Genomic DNA, 23,776 nt, shown 5'->3' with positions numbered 1-23,776 from the left:
GCAAGACAAAAGATATTTCATAATGGATAATTGCAATATGCTGGGTTGCGGTCATGCTCATTAATTTACAACAATGCACACAGCCGCACACACTCCCTCCCTCCCACGCTCGTCATTATGAGCTGTTTGATGGTAATTCCAGGATGGATGTTATCAAGAGACTTTTCATGTGTTCAGTAAAGACCAGGAAACAAAGTGGAGAACATTTAATAGTTTAATTATAAGCTGCTGTATACATTCAGTGATTATTCCGATTTTCATGTTGCCAGAAGCCATGGGTGAGACCAGCAAAAACATTCAGCTACAAGATCTAGTTCATTGTATGCAGTTAGTCTTTTTTTTTCTCCATTCATATATTTCCACATTGCACATAGTTTACTGCAAAGCAACAGAAAACCACATTGCAAATGCGCAATACGGTGTTTCCAAGAGACCTTGGTTACCACAAAACGTCCGATTCCACCCAGTGCTGTGTGGAATGTGGTGTCTGAGGGGAGCGGAGCCCTGCTCGTCTCTCTCTCTGGACTCAGCCCTACTGTATCTATGATATCAATTGTAAGCAGACGGCACAGGATGAAAGGAACAGCTGAGCGAAGGTAGCCTGCATAATCTTAGTGAACGTGTTTGACCAGCAGTCTAGTCGCTAGCCTCAGTCAGGCCCTATAGTCATTAGACAGATACAGTACCGTACGTGGAATCCTTTCACCAGCTGAAAGAACTAACTGGACCCCTTTTTTTAATCTTTCTTAGATATTAAGAATAAGCAACATCCTGCTACCTTGAAGGTTTTTGTTTGTGTTTTTTTCTCCATCTTTTTTATTTTTTTGGTTTATTTTGCCATCCCACTCTAAGCTCATTGAACTGACACACTAATGTTGGTGCTGAAATTGCTTCTTCTTTTTTTCTTTCTCTTTTGTCTTTTTATTTTTTTGTCTTTTTTATACATTTTCTAATAGCCCACACAGAAACTTGATGGCACGAGAACTGACCAATAAGAAACTCTTTACAACAAGTTAGACTGCAAGTCAACAGTTGCCGGGGGTCACACAAGAAACAAAAACAAAAAAAAATCCAAGTTCATTTTGAAAATGAAAAATAATCAGGTTCAATAAAAAAAGCCAAAAAACAAATAAACAAAGCCAGTTAAGTTCAAGTATAACTTACTGATAAAATAACTACACGGCATTAAATATTCTCATTATACATTTTTAAATTATTTATAAAATATATTTTGGCATATATGTTTTTTTCTTTTTGTGTTTGTGTAACAAACGCTACTGTAGCTTCAGTTGAACACCAATGTTTATTTTTTTTGTATTTTTAGATTTTTTTGAATTTACTCTTGAAACAAAACATTAAAGGGATTGTCACATAACAACAGGTTATTAAAAATGAGAATAGTCAACCCTATACAGAGTTTCACATAGCAAGACATGAGTGACGATCCCTTCTATCCCTTCTAGCCCCATAGTCAAAAGTCAGAAAAAAGTACAAGACCAGAGCACAAAGTTCTAATTTGTGCTCCATTGGCTACAATCAAGAATGGGCACAGGAGATTTCAAAAGCAGTAATTATTTTCTTTTCTTTTTTTTTCTCTCTTCATACCGCTTAATTGGAACACAAGCATCCGTCTGTCCCACCTCTAGAGTCACTGGGAAGATAGCAAGAGTTCATGTAGCTCCCGTCTGTGATAAAAACATAAATACTGTAAAGACCTCACTGTCTGATGACACTAGGGTTGGCCTCAGGGACACGCAGAGACTGTTGCTCTGATCAGACTAGAAGAAGGAGGGGGGCCACGCTCCCTCTCTGCTCTGAAACACATTGAAGGAGCAAAGGGAGGGAGTAGTTCAAAGAGAACTCCTCTGTGTGTCTGTTGCCATTGTGTTACATTGTTTGGAGCTCACTATACAAAGGAACAAGGAGAGATTTTGGCAGCTAGGACAAACTCCAAAAAACCCACGAAGGCAAATACCAGTTTGTGATAAAAAAAAAAGAAGTTCAAAAGGCATAACTGTACTGTAGAAGTGACACCTGCCGAGGCTCGTGTGCAGCTCTGGCACCAGGCGCTGAGGAGCTCCAGAGTCCATGCAGTCAGCAGTAACCTGCCCGTCCACTCGCTCCCGACGGATAGAACGGAAAACAGACGAAAAAAGCAAACAAGAAAAAGTACTGCGACTACGACAAAGCCACGTCCACTACCTCGGCTCTTGAGGACACAACTATAGCTGCAGTATACAACAGTTCCTTATCCTCGGCTTGTGCGGGTCCTTGGCTCCTGTATACTGCACACAGGTGTCTCTCTCTCTCTCTACATCTTCAGCCTGGAATTTTCGCCTGCGTACACACATCTATTGCAGAGTATATATATGCGAATTTACACGGTATGTGTGTATGCATGTGGGTGCTCGTTTGTGTGTGTGTGTGGGGGAGAGAAAACTCGTTAGAGCACAATGTCCTTCAGGCGCTTGCTGCTGGGGGACTCCTTGTCGCGGCCGTCATGGAGAAGTGTGTTAATCTCCCTGATGGCTGGCTCGCAGTCCTTCCCCTCGGGCTGCCTCAGTAGGCTGTGGTTGGCAATACGCTCCGCGTCGCGGCATTTCAGCGTGTTGTAGGCAGACGACGGCTTGGACACGGGGCTCTTCAGGTGCACGGGGGAAGTGATGGGGCTCGCCGCCTCGCGCCCGTTGCCGGCCTCGCGAACCGCCCCGCCGTTGGCCTTGGGGCTGCACACCTGAGAATCCTGAGTCCGCTTCCCTTTTAGCTCTCCCCGCTCCATGTCCTCGGGGCCATCCTTGCCGAAGGTGGCAAAAGTCCTTTTGATAGTGCCGTCCTCATAGTGGGGCACGTCCACCGTGGTGGCCTCGATAGACAGGGCGATGACATTGCGGCCGTGCTCGGGCGACTTGGCGCGTGCCGGGATGGACATGCGGGGCATCCAGCAGCGGTCAGAGTGGCCCAGGATGCGACACTCGTCCTGGCAATGGAAGCCCTCGCTGGGGTCTGTGGAGACACAGCGGGGAAGAGGAGATTAGATTTTGTTTTCTTTCACTGACCTCACCATACTCTCCTGAGGGCTTTCAATTTAATACAAGCCGCCAAAGCTCTAGAAAGAAAACAAATGCAGCAAAGTTTGCAGCCAATCTAAACAGCCCCAGTTTAACTGTTGCGCTCGCCTCTTCAGAACACACTGCAGCTTAATGATTCTGTCTCCCTGGGAGAGTTCAAAGCTCTGGTAAAAAAATAAACTGTACAACTGAAGAGGGCAATTGCTATTCGTAGGCAGGGTTTTGCATTACAGTATGTATCTGTTGTCCCTTGTCTGTTTTTAACATGCTCTATTTTCTTTTAATTGTCCCTTGTCTGTTTTTAACATGCTCTATTTTATAAATTTGTCATTTTGTAATGGTGTGCTATCTTGGACAGGTCTCTCAAGGGGCTTCCTGGTTAAATAAAAATAATTAGCTTTTACTTTCATGTATTGGCCCTTTTCCACTGTAAGAACCTGCCGTGTCAAATTGCGCTGACAAACTAAACTTGCGGGTTCCAAAATAGTCTCCATGGTAAACAGGGAGGTTCTACATGAAGTTCTTGGAACTACATTTTGGAGCGGCTCAGCAGGTGCTAAACACGAGCTCCAGGAGCACTGGGGTGGAGGTAGCAGTGCTCTCCATTGTGACAAGAAATGGTAAATGCACTGCATTATATAGTGCTTTCATGCAAAGCGCTTTAAAACGTATGCCTCACATTCACCCATTCATTGGGAGCAGTTAGGGGTTAAGTGTCTTGCTCAAGGACTCTTCGACACGCTGCCGGGAGGAGCCGGAATCGAACCGGGACACCTTCCTATTATCAGACAACCACTCTACCTCCTGAGTTGCCACATCCGTAAAACAGGCAGCTAGCTGGGGGTGAAAGTTCATCACCCCATTTTAAAGAACATGAACATGATTATAGGTACAAGAGCCTCATGTTCAGTGCTTACTGTGTCACGTCCCAATTGACGGCGTAACTGTCACTTTCCTTATGTTCCACCAACCACATCTCAGAACTTTCAGATGTTCTGAAAGGTTCCTTTATAGAAAGTTCCTCAAGTTCCTTTGACAATACAAAAGCGGCATACAGTATGATGTCCTTGGTTCCACTCTACTCCTGCCGTCTTGCCATTAATCCCAGACAACTAGAGCTGGATGTTTGAGCCACGTCCAATTTGCCAATTAAATGATGTATTGTTAAATCAAAAGTCCATTCACAGCTCATGCATAATTGGGTTTTCTGTAGCAACACTTGATGAAAGGCGGGTTTAAACAGTGTCAGAAAGACACCAGATGAGTTGCCATATTATATCCTGGTTCATCTCTCCCTCTGTCTCTGTCATCTGGCACCGGGTTATAAATATGTAATGATGTTTTAACGCTGTTGTGAATTTCTTTTTTTCAAAATTTGTCTTGAGTCTGTAAAACTGCACACTTTCAGCCTTTGTTATGTTGGGGGGTAAGAGCTTTCAAGACAATATTTTGCATCATTATAGCAACAAAAAAAGAGCTATGCGCTCTTGTTGAAACTGAAGAGCTGTCAGCCTCTTTTTCCTCTTTGTTATCCGAGAGAAAGCGGTCTCTAAATCACATGTACAATACGCTTTTCTTTTTCAACCAAAGGGACAGTGCAGCAGTTGACGCTTGACAGTTTTGAATCCATACATATTTCATTATTAGCCATCTGCTCTGATAACCTACTGTGACAGGGACGACCGATATGTCCTTTTGTTTACCAGTGACCTCAAAGAGAGCCTGTCCCTTTACTCAGTCAGACTGGCAGAGGGCGTTCTGTACATACATAAAGACAACATGCACAGGGACTCTCTCTCTCTATGGCCTAAAAACAAAAACAAAAAACGTATAGGCTTAACAATAAAAGGCATCTTTTCTAGGCCCACTGAAACTATGCAGAGTTCAACCTCTCTAAACTATGTTACAGCCTCAGCAGTCCCAGTCATTTGTCTTCCAAAAGCCCTTATGCTGTTGTGTCTTTGAGTTCTCTCTGTTGGCCCCAGTTGTGTAAAAGAAACTGACACACATATGTGCAATGACACATTTCTAAGTCCCCCCATTGGTTGTCACTCTCCTAAGGGCAAGGAGCCCTCCTCCCAAGCCAGGGCCCAAGGTGACAGGAGGGGATTGTGGGAAGGATTGCCATCGACCCCAGTGCATGCGCTTACATCTGGCACTCGCAGCTTGACAGATCACCTAATTAAAATCACTAATTATCTGTTTTCTTCCCTCTTTTTTTGCACTCTGAGGGGCACCTCTGCTTAAGGCCTGGGGATCGATATTTAAAGATCGGAGACAGGCTTTTCAGGAGCGATCCTGCCAGAGCTGCCTCCCTTAAACTGTAATCTGATAAGATTTACAGATGATTTGGTGACTGACAGAATGAATGACTGACTTACTGACTAAAGGGGCTCATGAACCATTTGAACCCAACTATAGCAACCTCAGGTCGGGATTAAGGGTATTGCTCAAAGCCAGGATAGGCTCTTAACACCAAGGGCAAGTGCTGAGAGTGACCAACCTCAATTCCATCATGAATCTTATATGGTCGAGCAGAAGATTAACCTACTTTGCTTTTGTGCTTTGTGTGTGTATACAAATCCAACAAACAACAAGCACATACACACAATGGCACACATGCGCACATACACATGCACACACACACACACACACACACACACACACACACACACACACACACACACACACACACACACACACACACACACACACACACACACACACACACACACACACACACACACACACACACACACACACACACACACACACACACCATTTTCTCTACCAAAAGCACATTCAACATTCACAATCAATGCTCAAGTGACTAAAGTTTTTCCCTATAATTTTCAGGCTCCCACACAAGTCAACTTCATATGGCTTCATATCACCAACGGTCAATGTTATCACTGTGGTAACGCCATGTGATCTATACCATTAGCCATCAAACTACTTTACAGTAGACACATCTATGAAGCTAAAATCCTTTCACAAAGCTGTGACTGAAAAATTTGTTTCTGTGACTGAAAAACGTGCATATGCTTCACAAACAGCAAATGTGTGTTTGCATGCAAATGTAGTGAACGCCGATTGGCTCATGCATCAGGGGTATAGCAGAAACCAGGCAGCCAAAACGCATCAGGCAGGGGGATTTGCATAAACCCATATGTTCAAGATAGCCTACAGTGTATGGTAGGGTTGTACCGATGGCCGACGTTCAGAGCTATCTCCAGTTGCACAATGTCAAGACATTTTGGGGTAGTTTGAGACCAAACAACTGACTGGCATTTAAGCACCAACCTGTGACATTAAATGGCCTTTTGTGTTAAACATAGGCAATTGGCAGAATATGAAAGAATAGTTCCTGCTCAAGTCTGTGTATTAAATGTGCAGCGTGCACAACCGTACTGTCGGTCTTATTAGCTTCCTATGACACAAAAAGCATCTGCTAATGCTGTATTCACATAAACTTTGACATAGGTGTTTGAAAGAGACTTGCCAGCTTTCACCCTCCAAATATAATTGCCATGAATGTCTGTTGTTTGAGCCTATAGGCCAATAATACAATAACATAAAACAATCAACTGTACTTGTTATATATTGTGGCCGTGTTTGTTTGCTCTGAGAGACTGTAATTCATTCTCACTGTGTTGCGCTGAGAGGGAGATGGATGCAGAGAGAGAGAGAGGGGGGGGGGGGGAGATAAATGTGGGTGATAGCATCGGCTATTGGCAATCTCACAGGGTGAAGAAAGGACGATCTGAATATGGAGCACGTCACCCAACTCTAGTGTATGGGGAATCAGGCAGAGAAGAGTAATGTCATCACACGTTGACTAGGTATTGCTTACCGCTTCACTATACCACTTCACTATTCTGCATCACTGTTCTGCTTCAATATTGTGCTTCACTATACTGCCTCACTATTGTGCTTCACTATACTGCTTCACTATTCTGCTTCACTGTTCTGCATCACTGTTCTGCTTCACTCTTGTGCTTCACTCTTGTGCTTCACTATTCTGCTTCACTATTCTGCTTCACTATACTGCTTCACTATACTGCTTCACTATTCTGCTTCACTATACTGCTTCACTATTGTGCTTCACTATTGTGCTTCACTATTGTGCTTCACTATTGTGCCTCACTATACTGCTTCACTATTCTGCTTCACTATTGTGCTTCACTATTGTGCTTCACTATACTGCTTCACTATACTGCTTCACTATTCTGCTTCACTATACTGCTTCACTATACTGCTTCACTATACAGCTTCACTATTCTGCTTCACTATACTGCTTCACTATTGTGCTTCACTATTGTGCTTCACTATTGTGCCTCACTATACAGCTTCACTGTTCTGCTTCACTATTGTGCTTCACTGTTCTGCCTCACTATTCTGCCTCACTGTCTGCTTCACTATTCTGCTTCACTATTGTGATTCACTATTCTGCTTCACTATACTGCTTCACTATTGTGCTTCACTATTGTGCTTCACTGTTATGCCTCACTATTCTGCTTCACTGTTCTGCTTCACTATTGTGCCTCACTATTCTGCTTCACTGTTCTGCTTCACTATTGTGCTTCACTGTTCTGCTTCACTATTGTGCTTCACTGTTCTGCTTCACTATTCTGCTTCACTATACTGCTTCACTATTGTGCTTCACTATTGTGCTTCACTGTTCTGCTTCACTATTCTGCTTCACTGTTCTGCTTCACTATTGTGCTTCACTATTGTGCTTCACTGTTCTGCTTCACTATTCTGCTTCACTATTCTGCTTCACTATTGTGCTTCACTATTCTGCTTCACTATTCTGCTTCACTGTTCTGCTTCACTATTCTGCTTCACTGTTCTGCTTCACTGTACTGCTTCACTATTCTGCTTCACTGTTCTGCTTCACTGTACTGCTTCACTGTACTGCTTCACTATTCTGTTTGGATTCCAACCGTATCCTCGACTTACCAATTTAAACACCTGAAATGTCCCCTGAAAACGATATATTATATTATATTATGTTATGTTATGTAATGTTATAATTATATTTATAATAATAACAACATATATTATGAATGATATATTACATTATAATATTTCACGAACACTGTCTTGTTCCTCTACAAATGAAATATGTATCTATATATCCGCTGGATGAATTAAACTTCCTTTCAAAGAAGATTTGGATATTTCTACAGCGCTGGAATGATTTTCTTTTCCCTTTTACAGACTGAAACGTCTCGGAGGCACAGAGAGAGAGACACACTGTTCAGGTTGTATGCTTTCTACTGAGACGTCGATGCCGGCGAAGTCAATATGTTTCTTTCTTCTTTCAAGGGTCTACATGGGAGAAATTGGTTTGTAGATGAGATTGTTTTGCAAGTAGAGTACCATTATCACCCCCCCCCCCCTCCCCCAACACACACACACACACACACACACACACACACACACACACACACACACACACACACACACACACACACGCACAAAAAAGCAGATGTCACTCTCAAAAGACCCCAGCAAAAAAAATTAAGAAGAGGAAAGAGGAATGTAATTTTCTTTTTTTAAATAAAAAAAAACTTTATTCTCCGACAAAGCAGAAGAAAATAACTAAATCTCACACTAATGTTGAAAGCAGAGACCCCCCCCCCCCCGCTGGGAGTGTCTATTCAAAGTCATCAGGAAAATAAGCTTGCCAATAAATTCCAGGAACAGAATAGTGTATCAGTTTTTCAGTGTTCACTTTTTGAAATACAAGTCAAGTTAAAATGGAGAGGTTTCAAGTTCCTCTGCACTGCCGACATACCAAGCTTTTACTTCTGAACCAGCATTCAAAAGACTAGCAAAAGGCTTTGGGGAGCACTTGAAATAATGTACGCACGTGCTTGCGACACTGGCAAATAGTACATATTGCCACTTCAAATGTGGGGAAAAAAGAGGTCTCCTGATAATATTGGCCATCTTTTAGCACTTGCAGTTACCTGGAATCACACCAGCCTGCATCAGCAGGGGGAGAAGCCCCTAGCGTCCCCACCTCATTTCAGCTCCCTTCGCCGCAATCAGCCGACACCAAACTCAAGTCTGCGCTGCTCCTTCAATCAGATGGTGTCAGAACTTCAATTTCACAGCAGACAGATCCGGTCTGTGGGTTTTATGAACTCATCACGCCTGTTTGCTCAGTTTAGCCCGTAGTGATCCCCCAAAGTCATGCACCAGGAGGCGCTATTTGTGTGCTGCTAATGTAGCAAAAAAATGGGGTAATCGCTGAAAAGACCACGGACTACTGTAGCATCCTAGCATCCAGAGAAGGTAGAGACGACTTTGAACTGTTGAACAATCCAGAACAATTGTATTGCACTGTAAAACAAATGATTTTATCTATTCTATTCTACTATTTTATTGCACTGCACTATTGCACTATTTTACTCTGTCTATTTTATCTTACTCTTTTTATTATTTTGTTATTTAAAACTGAATCAATCCATAAACAAGGTGGCCTGTTGGGATGTTAGATCCTAATGTGAAAAACTGTGATTTTATATGTCTGCACTTTATGTGCTCATTTTAGGAATTTATCTGTTGTGAAGCACTTTGAGCTACAGTTTCTGTATGAAAGGGGCTATACAAATAACGTTTATTATTATTATTATTATTATCCTCCGACACAAAAGGGAGAGGCTGTGTTCGTTGGAAGAAGGCCCTCCCCTGAAAACTCTTGAGCTTTCGCCAGACATTTTGCGTTATATTTGGCAGCTGCCGTAGCCTCACTTGGAAAACAGTGGCAGTTTTCCCTCCAAAAGTATAGCATAAACCTCCAGGTTGAAAACAATAATGTAATCCTATAACCGGAGTGCAAGCAGCCAATATAATGTTCTTTAACAAGAAACGTTGTGGATTAGGGGACTGCTCGATAATTACTTGGGCTGATTGAAAATAATATTGGGGAGGGCAGTTGCTTTAAAACATAAATATATATATAAATCCCCCCCCCCCCCCCCCCTTCCCCAAGTAATTATTGAACGGTCCCTAAGTGACCGGAGACAAGGGAGGGGCTGACGTGAACCCACATCCAGGTGATACACTCCTTTCCTATTGGATGGTTTAATTGCAGCCATAGGTCTATGGGGACTCGCAGTATGACACAATTCAGTCAGTTTGGTTTAGCAGTATGACAGGCCGTGGAAGGAGATTTGGAGCAGCAGTGTGGCATGATAAGTCATACAACAAAAGTATCTACACTTGATAACTGAATTACCCTATTTCCATATAATGTGTATTTTTAACCAAAAGTAACAACAACAAATGCATGCCTGCCTGGTTATTTGAAAGAGACACTAATAAAAACTCACACAGATCATATTTGTGTAGAGATCACTGTCATGAATCATTTAGCACTTGAAAAGGCGTTAGCCTACTTCTGGCCACAGTAGTTTTTGTGTTTAGAATGGTTAGTCCAAGATATCTACTTGTCAGTTCCGTCAAAGCACTCAGCTGAAATATAGATTTGGACACGCCAATTGCATTCTAAATCAATAACAAAATGTGAAAAATATATGAACTAACAGAACATAACATAATGTTTCCATAAATGTTGTTACTGACAAACTGGTTTGAGAAATAGTAACATTTCTAGTTTGTCTGCTTAGCTGTTACCATGGTAACATCAGTCTTAACTCATAATTTAGCCAGGGGAGAGGCTAACCTTTCTGCCTCAAAATAAGCAAGTCTAAGACTAAAGTTCACGCAACTGAGGAGCAGGAAATGTGACATTTTGTCTCTTTCCTTTCGCTGAGAGTGAGATGAAAGGGGAAGTAGTGGACACCATCTCTTAGCTGATAAGCAGACATCACAGAGGAGACATGTAAAGTGTGGCTTGCAGGCATGGTTGCAGCCAAGGAGGTAATCTACCCTCTCGCAAAACATTTTCTAATTGCTCTCCATATACATGTTCCATCCTGGCCGCCACAGAACCAATTACTAAGATAGTAATTTACTAATTACTCTTAAATGCTTGGGATGCGGATGCTGATGGGAGAAATCCCAGGGGAAAGAGGAACATCAGAAACAGAGAGAGGCACCCACAGAATGGACACTGGACCGGTCCGCCTGTGGGTGGGTGGACTAGTGCTGCTGAGACTCCAGGGTTACAGGGTCTACCTCTCAGAGTCCGGTCCAGATGCAGGAGCTACAGAGTCTACTGTCTGCTCAGTGGTGTGGCCGGTTCTGTAGCCGAAGTGTTGGCCGAGCAGCGCTCTCTCCCCTACTACTCGCTAGGGAGAGTCCGAGTGCTGCTGTCATCCCAGCCAGCCAATTCAGTCTGTGGGCCATAAATCAGCCCGGAGGCCTGGCTCCTACGGGAGTGGCAAGATGGAGTATGATGGTCTTGTTTTTACAAACAGTGGAGGGGCACCCTTACTGCGCCATGCAAGCCATCATTCTCCGCACAGCACAGAGTCCTCTCGCTCTCCCCACAGCATCTGGTTCGCTCACATCAAGTACCCCCCCCCGCCCCACACACACACACCCCTACCCCCCACATGCACTCTCCCTCCATCCATCCCCTGCAGCTCCTTTCGCAAGCTCATCCTTGCCCCCCCCCCCCCCCCCCCTTCTCCGTCTGGCCTCCTCTTTCATCTCATCAGTATCTCCGTCTCACGTACATCGGCTTAATTAAATAAATCCTTCACCAAAAATTCTCTTCTTCTCTTTTTCTGGCAATCTGACCCTGCAGACTTCCTCCTCCTCCTCCTCCAGTCAGATATTAATTATTGAGTAAATTAGACTCGCTGGGCAGTCTTGTTAAGATTGTCGTACGGATAGTGAAGCCGGGGGTTCATGTGGCCCTGGTTCCATCTCTGAGCATTAGTACCAGTCAGTTTGTCAGGAAGTGATTCACTATCGAGCGCGTGGCGTGGTGAGTGTGTCTGACAGCTAGTCAGTTCCACCGAGCCTCATGGCCACGTCTCCACAAAAGCGAAGGAAAACTGGCACGTTAACTCATAGCTACGCTCAACGCTACACCATGACTCCGCTTTTGCAATCACTGCTTTCATTAACCGCTTTAAAACCCCAATATCGGAATGGCACAGGATTCAGTTTCAATTTACTCCCATTCATATTCTCAGATTTACTCCTCTTCTATTGCCTTCCCGCCCTCTCGCCCATCCCACTGGCCTATCACCCCCGGAACAGGTCCGACCATAAAGAATGGATTTCTAAACCACTGTTGACAAACAATGCAGTGGCTTCTAAATTGGTACAAACAGCATCTGTTTAACAGCTGTGTAACTGCGGTAGCAGAGGGGAAAAAAGCATTTGCAACGCTGTTTTATAAATCACATTGTCATCACAGTGCAGCGTTTCGTTCAAAGGCAGAAGCTCTAGCCAATGGGCTGCTTGTTGTAGAAGTAACGAGGCAAGCTGGTTGTCATGATGACATACACGGGTGGGCTGGTTTCAGTGCCCTGGCAACTAATTCTCTTTACACCCTGCCATAATGTGACTCTGTTCATACTATCAAGCAAGAGGTCACAGTGCCTGAATAACAATTCTATAAAGGCCATTGCAGGCTCTGGGGGCCTCATCCTTGGCCCGTGCCGTGACATATGAAGATATGGAATGCTCAGAGGGTCAGGATTTAAAGAGATCATGACTGATCTGGTGTGATCTATAGGTTTCTAGGGTCGGCTAATGTAATAATTCATGTGGCGGCATTAACACGTTGAAGGAGCCCGAGGCTCCCTCCCCAGCCCATCTTCACTGGCCAAGGCAGACATGCATGAACAGTTCAGCTGGGATGAATGAAACTGAACAGGGCCAAGTGCAGAGATAGTGCAGTGGAGAGGGCACATGATGGCACATGTGACTGCTAACTACAGAGACTTTGCAAAGCCATAGAATAAAAGCAATGACCATACTAAGACCATACTGTCTTGTACCTGTATCACTGTACATATTGGTATTACAACTCTGTACACATCTGATTAGCACTCCACCCAGTAGTACTAATTTATATATTTTATACCCAGTTTAATCACCTGTACATTGTATATTACTATTGCACTTTACTGTTACATTTGCACTCTGGTTGGAGGCCAAACTTATTTTCGTTGTACTGTACTTGTGCGGTATAATGACAATACATTTTAATTTAATCGAATCTAATAGAGTGGGATTGTTGATAATGGCTTCTCCAGAGACACATGATGGCTGAGCTCTTATCTTCACAGCTAGGCCCAGAGAATGGCATCCTTTTAGGGTGATCATCAACCAAATTGTCCTAATGATGGGCCTCAAATTAACCTGGGCTCTGCTGCTCCAAGCCCACGGCAACAGCGTCACACATCCCCTAAGCTCAGAACGCCAGGCCTTTGGCGTTCCCAGTTGCCTGCTTTCCCATTCCACCAAGCCTGCCTGCCTGCCTGCCTGCCTGCCTGCCTGCCTGCCTGCCTGCCTGCCTGCCTGCCTGCCTGCCTGCCTGCCTGCCTGCCTGCCTGCCTGCCTGCCTGCCTGCCTGCCTGCCTGCCTGCCTGCCTCTGCCTGCCTCTGCCTGCCTCTGCCTGCCTCTGCCTGCTTCCCCTGCAAAGCATCTGCAGAGGACATCTTTAAATACACTGGAACAAATGCTGCATTTCTGTGTTTAAGCTTGACCGAGCTAGCAAGCTAATTTGCTCCTAAACCCCTGAGTCTGAGAGGAGCGAGGGGGACAGAGGCAGACAGTGAATTACATCTGTGAATGTAAGGTTGGGAGGGAGAGGAAGGCTATAGGGGTATAGGGAGGAGAAGGAAGTGAGCCCCATAGGCTATGGTCGTCGACGGAATTATCTGTGAATAGCCTATTTCCGAGGTCATTCAGGCTTTCTCTAATCTCCCAAAGAAGCAACCTTATACAATTGTTTGCCTATTTCTGATTTGCTAAACTCAAGTTACATTTTCATGAAAACGAAAGGAAATATCTGCAGACCAAAATACCTTCGTGCAAATTATAAATGATAACTTTAAAGCAATATCAAGTGGTTGATGTTCTCTTCCTGTTCAAATACTTCAGACTCATTACTTTGGAGAAGACACCATTTATGTTGTCCAGGTTCCGTCTCTCTTCTCTCTCTCTCTCTCTCTCTCTCTCTCTCTCTCTCTCTCTCTCTCTCTCTCTCTCTCTTGATTGATTGATTGATTGAAAAGTTTATTAACAGATTGCAGAATGGGTACAGTACAGTACAGCTCAGTACATACAATTGTTAAGGGGATGCAGACCAGAGAAAGACTTTCGTCTTGTTTACATCAGGGTCCCCCATTTTCAATTCATCATAACATATATGACATACATGACATACAGATAGACAGTACTGCTACATCTATACATTTATGACATATCAGATTTGCAAATACAGTACTGTTTGTGATACAAAAGTGTCCAGAAAAAGAGTGTATATACATTTGGCGTAGAAACTGTACATTGGAGGAGGTTGGGTGGGTGGGGTGGGGTGGGTGGTTGAGGGCTGTACATTGGAGGTGGGGGGGGGTTGGGTAGGGGACACATACACATTTTACACTGTACATTGGAATACTGACAAAGCCTTACTTGGTCATTTACTGTACAACTAGGTTAGGACATTTGTAGGGGCCAGTTTCGAATTGCAGTCTCACGTAGGTGTTTTTTTTAGAGTGTTTTTGAAAGTGGGTAGTGATTCACATTCCTTTACAGCTTTAGGTAGGGCGTTCCACATTGATGTGGCATAATTGCGAAACATGTTTAGTCCCTTGTTTGAGCCGAATCTGGGTTTTACATGATTTGTGGAGCTCCCTCTGGTGTTGTGATCGTGGTATTCACTGACCTTTGGGAAGTATTTTGACATGTACATGGGTACCTTGGTCGCGTAGTGTATCTTGTAGACCAGGCCCATTGCAAGTTGCTGTACTCTGTCGTCTACTCTAAGCCATCCTAGGTTGTCAAAGTGGGCAGGGGTGAGGTGGGTTCTGGGGGTAAGGTCAAGCAGTAGTCTGACTAGCTTGTTTTGAGATGTTTGTAATTTGTTTTTTAGTGCCTTTGAGGTGCTTTGGTACCATGAGGTGCAAGCATAGTCGTAGTACCCTTGAATGAGTGCTCCTGCTAGAGTCTTCAGGGTATTCTTGTTTACCAGAGAGGAGATCCGGTACAAGAATCGCGTTCGTTGGTTGACTTTTTTTATTACATTGGATGCCATTTTGTCACACGAAAGATTAGCCTCTAGGATGGAACCCAGGTCTCTCTCTCTCTCTCTCTCTCTCTCTCTCTCTCTCTCTCTCTCTCTCTCTCTCTCTCTCTATCTATCTCTCTCTCTCTCTCTCTCTCTCTCTCTCTCTCTCTCTCTCTCTCTCCATCTTCAAGTGTTGGTTGCCATGTTCATTGAAAATAAACACTACACTTCATGCCCACCTGGGCGCCATGCAGTTAGAGCTGAACAAATCAGTGTGTCTTGGACCAAACAGCTGGGCCCAGCAGGCGAGGAGGGCATACTACCATATCTGGACTTTATCTTCCCTCGCTGCCTCCAAAGAGCACCCTTACATAATTAATGTAATATGCCTTCTCATTCAGTCATGTTCACTCTGTGTCAGCCGGGACTTTGTGTCTTATATATTCCATTTCATCTTGTCATAAAAATACCAGCTCTCTCTCTCTCTTCTCCCTCTCTTTCTCCCCCCTCCCATGTCTGCCATTCATTCGCCCCCCCCTCCCACCCCCACCCACAGACACTTAATTTGTCTTTTTTCACCCCATCAGGTTCTTCTCTCTGAACGTAGCTTATAGGACAGTGTAGCATGGTGAGTGTAGTGGTATATAAGAGGGCAGGTTTAGCTGTGAATGCAGAAATATTAAGAAGGGTTGCCCACCCCCCAGAATTCCAACTGGGTTTAATAATAGAGCCAATCAGCCAGCGTTGACCTGGATCTACCCACTACAGCGCAAGCAGCTGGGTGCTGCCATGGCCAACCTATAGGTCAAGTCTCAGTATTACTGACCGGAGCATCGTTAGCTAACCATTAACTGCACTGAATCCTATGGGAGACGGTGCCAATCAGGGACATGTAAAGACAGGACAACAAAGAGTGGTCATTGATGTGTGTCTGTGGCATATTAGATCAAGACATATTGGGCTAGGAGTGAAACTAGGAGAGAAGGTTGTGTTACATATTAGATCAAGACATATTGGGCTAGGAGTGAAACTAGGAGAGAAGGTTGTGTTAGATATTAGATCAAGATATATTATTATATTGGGCTAGGAGTGAAACTAGGAGAGAATGTTGTGTTACATATTATATCAAGATATATTATTATATTGGGCTAGGAGTGAAACTAGGAGAGGCGGTTGTGTTACTTTCTATGTCCCAGCCCCAAAGGCATCAGGAAGGTATCCTGATTCTCTCCAAGGTTCTCATTATTGACCACTGTGAGGCCTGGGCTGCGATAGCACTTAATATAAGTCAATGCCCGTTTGTCCGTGGAATTCCTTCAGCACCAGTCAGCAACTATCAACCCATCCAAGCTAAGAGAGAAGCTTCTGCTGATCTGAGACACACAGACAAAAGTGTCGGACTGACGAATGGACTGGGAGCTATAGGCACATTTTATGTGATTCACGAAACATGACTACAGCGTACATGAGGACGATGGCGGCCATCTGACACAGTGGCAATAACTGGATGTCACAGGTCTTGTGCCTGCTCCTGGTCCCTTGCTGGGCTTTGACATGAAAAGCCCTTATGTGTGGCAGAGGAGCAAGGTGCAGCAGAGTGGAAGTGACAGGTGTCATGGATCCAACCCCCCCCCCCATACAGGCTAAACACACACACACACACACACACACACACACACACACACACACACACACACACACACACACACACATGCACACACACACACACATGCACACACACACACACACACACACACACACACACACACACACACACACACACACACACACACACACACACACACACACACACACACACACACACACACACACACACACACACACACACACACACACACACACACACACACACACACACACACACACACACACACATGCAGACTGTGCTGGGGTAAAGCAAACCACCAAACCTGCCATTATGTTTCAATGAGATCAGTTTATGTTACGTTATTCGCCAAGCATGTTGCCCTCATCCCCACGCAAAGAGGACAAGAACACCACATCTAGAATAATATAACTAAAGAAATATAGAAATAAGTCTTAATTGAGAATAAAATAATGAATGAAACAAGTGTATGCAAAAGAGTGCTGTATTGTGCGTGCAAATGTAGTGGGTGATTATGAGATGTGTTACTGCTCTACAGAGTATACAGTAATATGAGAGTAATATATACAATATACAATTCTGTGCCAGTATCCCCACACACACACACACACACACAGGGGACCTATACACTAGTACTACTATACTACTAACATCCACATGGCAGGACTGTATGTCAAATTAAACATCTCTCATGAGTCGCATGATGTCAATTGTCTACCATGATTCTCTCATGGTCATATGAGGATGCATGTTTTAGGTATTTAGCAAGCTAATATGTGTTGTTTGTGGAAGATGTCCATTATAGTAATGTTGCTGGAGAGGGCTGAAAGCAGGCTGTGGTGTTTTGGGGTTGGTAGACCGTCTGGCCGCACTGATATCCCCGCCGTCTATGTGCAGTCTGGCTTCATTATTAATGGGGAGAGCATGAGAACAGGCGCATCGTTAAAAAAAGCCACTCGGAGGCTTTCCTGTCTGCCATTAAACTTAAAAGCCAACCTCTCCCATTGCCTTGTATCCTTCTTTTTAAGCCGACTGGATACATCAATTGGTCGAATTCCATCCCTTTTTGAGAAAACAATCTGTGTGTGCGTGTGTGTGTGTGTGTGTGTGGGGGGGGGGGGGGGGGGGGGGGGTTCTATCAGTATTTCCCAGAATGCACTGGGGGGTGTTTTTCCTTTCTTCAACCCGCCCCTCTATCATGGAGAAATAGATTGCATAAACAGAAAAAATATGGAGCTTTGAGAGAGCGGGAGACATTTGCACATGAAGGTTTTTGAGAGAGAGAGAGACGCAGCCGGGCCGGGTTTATCAGCGGCAGCCACAGACACCTGGTGGCTAGTTAAGGTGGAGGCATGCAGGGTCCAAACACACACACACACGCACGCGCGCGCGCGCACACACACACACCTCCACTCAGCCCCTCTCTCTGTTGCTGTGGCTTTAATCTCTCATCAATAGCTTATAATCTGGGTCGCCAACAGCAACTCCGTAGTCTCCTCCCTCTGTTGAGACCTGCTCAAAATGCTGAATTACACCCGCAGTGAGCTCATCCCGGGCAAGGTCATTTGGGGGACGCCGAGCAGACACTGACACTAATCGCTGAAGGAAATACGGCGACAGTGGAGGAGGAGGAGGAGGAGGAGGAGGAGGAGGAGGAGGGGGGCTTTGGACGATTTCTCCCCAGCCCGTGTGTGCGCGTCCCTGAGTAGAATCCAAAGTACACTGCCTGCCATGCTGTGTGTTTTATAGACCTGGCCTAAGCACAATGTTTCTGCAAGAAAAGGAGGTCTGCATTTCAAACCATTAAATGTTCCAGAATAAATCAGCCTCTGTGTGAGAACACACACACAGGGAGGGCAGATATGGAAATGCTGTTTGATCAAAGTGGTAACCCTTTTATCGCCTTCTTAATTACGTCTTAAGAGGACGATGTGACTCTACTTTCACAAATTCCGACAGAGTTGTAATGTTGTTGGGAGAGACCGGGAATATGAACCCGGATGGAGGTGATGGAAACAGCTGTCAGATGTATCACAATGAGAAAGAGAGAGAAGGGGTAGAGTAGAGGATAAGTAATAATTGCAAAAATGTTCATGTCAAATAAATGTGCTACTCTATCGTGAACTGATCTGTTTTAAAGAATGGTGTCTGGTAGGACATTCCCGGGGAAATCACCAAGGACAGGAACCCCCCGTCCCCCATTCCTACCATTTCTTACTGCCTTGATACAGTATGTACCTCAACCTGAGCACTGTAGCTATTTTCGCTTTGCAATTATCTAATGGTAAAGTTGTAGACCAAAGCTAGCTGGATATGTGTACAAAATATCATGTCAATCTGCAAGTTGTGGGTTTTCCAGCCACCATCTGGTAGATTGGGGTGACATTTGTCACGAGGCACCGGCATGCCTGTATATTATCATTGTGGTAAACGTCTTTGTCATGTGATTTTTATGACTAGTGGCAAAATGACACAAGACTTTACACCCTGTGATGAGGCAAACACTCAATTTATTTGCAAATAGGACCGAGCGTTTCCGAGTAACACGTCAATTCCTGTTCACATTTTCCCAAATGAGTTTTGGTGTGGCGGTCATATGGTTTGACCTAGCAACCTTCTGAATCACACGATGAAACACACTCGTTAATATGACACACGTGATGGTGAACAGCCAAGGACTACAAGGGGGAAAAGTGTGTTTTATGTGTACGAGTTATGTGCTTTTTGACCTTCGATTATAGCGCCTCCCTCTGGTCAATTGGAGTGATATTCATTGTGATGCATCGACACACGGATATATCTCATTGTGAAACATTTCATGTGGCTATCATGTACTATGTTGTGGCCAGAAACATTTTATTTTAAACGTTTTATATTTTGGGACATACTGACCAACAGACAGAGTGACATACAGCTTAGAAGGGGGTAAAGGTTGCTGCTTTCCCACAGTGAGGATGTGAAGAGAGTTAAAAAAGAAACGCACACATTGCCACAGCAAGGATAACCCCATACCCCCACCCCCACTATCTCCCTCTCTGACCAGCTGCAGTGATAAATGTGTCTTTGTATCTGGATAGAAAACTGCAGGGCTACAATGTGCGTCAGAAGACAGCTGATTTTCCCCACTTAAACAGAGTATATTCTTAATCTTTCCCTTTGCAAGAGGGAGAAGATAAAATAAACGCCTGTTGCCAAGAAATATAATGCCCAGACAATCTTAGCCCTCCCTCCTTCCATTCACAATTGTTTTGTGTTGCGTGCAGCTGTGCACGACACGTGCACTGTAAAATACGTGTAAATGCCATACAAATATAGTAAATTACCTTTATCAAAATAGTAACCATTAAATAAAGGTTGTATGTGTAAATTTATTTGATTTTACTGTAATTTGACAGTAAGTATTTGGCAACCGTTGCTGCCAGACATTTAGCGTTTTTTTTTTTACATTTTTTTTTTTACGGTGTGCTTCTGTGTGCTCGGACGTGTACAATTCACAGCTGTATAGCCCTGGCCGTGAGCTGCCGTGTTCTATTTGCATGTTCCTATTGTTCACAGCGCCCTTAAAAGTCCACACTATGGCCATTGTTGCGGAGTGAGTGGCCCTAAATGGGAGTTGGTGCTACAGTTAATGGAGTTGATTATAGCTATCTGGGCTGTGGGCTGGCCGCCAGACTCAGCCCTGCCTGGAGGGAGCACAGTGGCCGCCTGTGTCTGATACCCTGGATCCCTGTAATACAGGCCCGGCTTTGGCAGTCACTCCCCTGCTACCCTGACCTCTCCCGGGCCACACACTGGGTCTAGTTAGTCCGCGAGGGTAGAGTATCAGTATAGCCTCAAAGGACGCCTGTATGTATCGCCTATATGGCTACTGTACATGCCTATTTAAATCGCACCAGGGTCCGCATCAATGAGCAAGGTCATAAGCACTCAGACAGCGAGTAACAAGTCATTGATTTATAGAGGTACAGCGGCGCAGACTTTGAGGTGAGGTAATCAGCAGTGGGCCGTGGTTCCAGATCCCCTGGCTGTCATTTGGCATGCGTGTGGATTGACTACAGATGGGGCTGTTACGTCCCTAGCCTCCAGACCCCTGTGTTTACAGTACCTCCAGAGTCTAGGTACAGCTGGTCCTGAGCCGGGGCTGGAAGAGACCACGTGAAGTGCACCACGCCGGTCTGGGAGAGGGAAGAGAGAGAAGGCTACTGCAGAGAGAGAGAGGGCTACTGCAGAGAGAGAGAGGGCTACTGCCTAGAGAGAGAGAGGGCTACTGCCGAGAGAGAGGGCTACTGCAGAGAGAGAGAGGGCTACTGCCTAGAGAGAGAGGGCTACTGCTGAGAGAGAGAGGGCTACTGCAGAGAGAGAGGGCTACTGCAGGAGAGAGAGAGGCTACTGCAGAGAGAGAGAGGCTACTGCAGAGAGAGAGAGGCTACTGCAGATGAGAGAGGCTACTGCCGAGAGAGAGAGGCTACTGCCTAGAGAGAGAGAGGGCTACTGCCGAGAGAGAGAGAGGGCTACTGCCTAGAGAGAGAAGGGCTACTGCCGAGAGAGAGAGAGGCTACTGCCGAGAGAGAGAGGGCTACTGCAGAGAGAGAGGGCTACTGCAGAGAGAGAGAGCTACGCAGAAAGAGAGAGGGCTACTGCAGAGAGAGAGAGGGCTACTGCAGAAAGAGAGAGGGCTACTGCGAGAGAGAGAGGGCTACTGCAGAGAGAGAGAGGGCTACTGCAGAAAGAGAGAGGGCTACTGCAGAAGAGGAGAGGGCTACTGCAGAGAGAGAGAGGGCTACTGCTGAGAGAGAGGGCTACTGCAGAGAGAGAGAGGGCTACTGCAGAAAGAGAGAGGCTACTGCAGAGAGAGAGGGCTACTGCGAGAGAGAGAGGGCTACTGCAGAAGAGAGAGGGCTACTGCAGAGAGAGAGAGGCTACTGCAGAGAGAGAGAGGGCTACTGCAGAAAGAGAGAGGCTACTGCAGAGAGAGAGGGCTACTGCAGAGAGAGAGAGGCTACTGCAGAGAGAGAGAGGGCTACTGCAGAAGAGAGGGCTACTGCAGAGAGAGAGAGGGCTACTGCAGAGAGAGAGAGAGGGCTACTGCAGAGAGAGAGAGGGCTACTGCAGAGAGAGAGGGCTACTGCAGAGAGAGAGAGGCTACTGCAGAGAGAGAGAGGGCTACTGCAGAGAGAGAGGGCTACTGCAGAGAGAGAGAGGGCTACTGCAGAGAGAGAGGGCTACTGCAGAGAGAGAGGGCTACTGCAGAGAGAGAGAGGGCTACTGCAGAGAGAGAGAGGGCTATTGCAGAGAGAGAGAGGCTACTGCAGAGAGAGAGAGGGCTACTGCCTAGAGAGAGAGGGCTACTGCAGAGAGAGAGAGGGCTACTGCAGAAAGAGAGAGGGCTACTGCAGAGAGAGAGGGCTACTGCAGAGAGAGAGAGGGCTACTGCAGAGAGAGAGAGGGCTACTGCAGAGAGAGAGGGCTACTGCAGAGAGAGAGAGGGCTACTGCAGAGAGAGAGGGCTACTGCAGAGAGAGAGAGGGCTACTGCAGAAAGAGAGAGGGCTACTGCAGAGAGAGAGGGCTACTGCAGAGAGAGAGGGCTACTCAGAGAGAGAGGCTACTGCAGAGAGAGAGGGCTACTGCAGAGAGAGAGAGGGCTACTGCAGAGAGAGAGAGGGCTACTGCAGAGAGAGAGAGGGCTACTGCAGAGAGAGAGAGGGCTACTGCAGAGAGAGAGGGCTACCAGACAGCGAATCAATCTGAATCAATCTGATCCACAACAGACTGGCAGACTGGAGTGTCATGCTACCTGATTCACTCTTGTTCCCCTTTACCCTCTAGTATTCCCCTCTCTCTCTCTCTCTCTCTCTCTCTCTCTCTCTCTCTCTCTCTCTCTCTCTCTCTCTCTCTCTCTCTCTCTCTCTCTCTCTCTCTCTTTCCTTATCCCTGTTTCACTACTGTACCAACCCTCCACTAACCTTTAACCCCCCCACACACATACGATTGAAAATTCAAGTGATCGCTCTCTCTCTCTCTCTCTCTCTCTCTCTCTCTCTCTCTCTCTCTCTCTCTCTCTCTCTCTCTCTCTCTCTCTCTCTCTCTCTCTCTCTCTCTCTCTCTCTCTCTCTCTCTCTCTCTCTCACACACACACCACAAACACACGCATGCCGGTCCCCATCAACTTCAAGCACATTAACTGTTCTTAATCTCCCTCCCTCTGTTCGGGGATCATCCAGATCCCCTGTTTTCCCATCTGTCATCGATTGGGCCCGGCTTGGCGAGGTGTTCAACAAACAATTGTGATTCACTTGGTTTCTGAGGAGATTATTAACACACCTAGTATGCCACAGCGTCATGAATAAGCAATGGAGATCCGGAGCCCTATTTTCTCTCTCACACAGTCTCTCTCTCTCTCCCCCCCCCTCTCTCTCTCAATGGCATGCTGCGAACTGAATGCCAGGATTGTCTCGAAAATGAGCTGTCAGTGGCGGGCCTGCAATGAGATACATCAGGCTCATTGCTAGGCCCTGGAAAATAATGAACCATTCCCATTTCTCTCTCTGATATGTTCAATACGCTGTCCATGACAAGTGCAGAGAGATAAGCAGTCCCCTCTTGAGCTGATTAAAATACATGTGCCTCATGGAGGAGAGCGCCACGCGGGCCGAGAGGACACCATTATGGCATTATGATAGCATTATGCTGCGAAGGCATGGGCTGGAGATGAGGACCTTTGTGTGTGTGTGTGTGTGTATGTGCGTGCATGCACACCAGCGTTTCCGTTAGCCGGTAATTACCGGTATTTGGCCGGCAAAATCTGTTGAAGTCCGACAAATTTATCTCCCCTCCCGGTCATAGTGTCCGGTGAAAATAGTTCCCTCTGGGCACAGTTTGATTATTTGAATTGTATTTGGATGGGCT

The 23,776-nt window shown here is 45.5% G+C and overlaps 1 protein-coding gene across 2 annotated transcripts in view; it reads right to left on the bottom strand.

Annotated features, from left to right (window-relative positions):
- Positions 1-238: 238 nt before the first annotated feature.
- The window catches only part of pcdh19 (protocadherin 19), an 88,055-nt gene continuing 64,517 nt past the window's right edge, over positions 239-23,776 (bottom strand). For both annotated transcript variants that reach the window (XM_084331778.1, XM_084331779.1), the window contains exon 5: positions 239-3,003. In XM_084331778.1, the coding sequence (XP_084187904.1) occupies positions 2,444-3,003 (560 nt within the window). In that variant the 3' untranslated portion in view covers positions 239-2,443. The remainder of the gene's footprint in view (positions 3,004-23,776) is intronic.

This window comes from Notolepis coatsorum, assembly GCF_963971535.1.
Source record: "Notolepis coatsorum genome assembly, chromosome: 16".
Lineage (NCBI taxonomy): Eukaryota > Metazoa > Chordata > Actinopteri > Aulopiformes > Paralepididae > Notolepis > Notolepis coatsorum.
The sequence above is the reverse complement of the archived record's forward strand: the minus strand, read 5'-3'. Positions and strand labels throughout refer to the sequence as shown.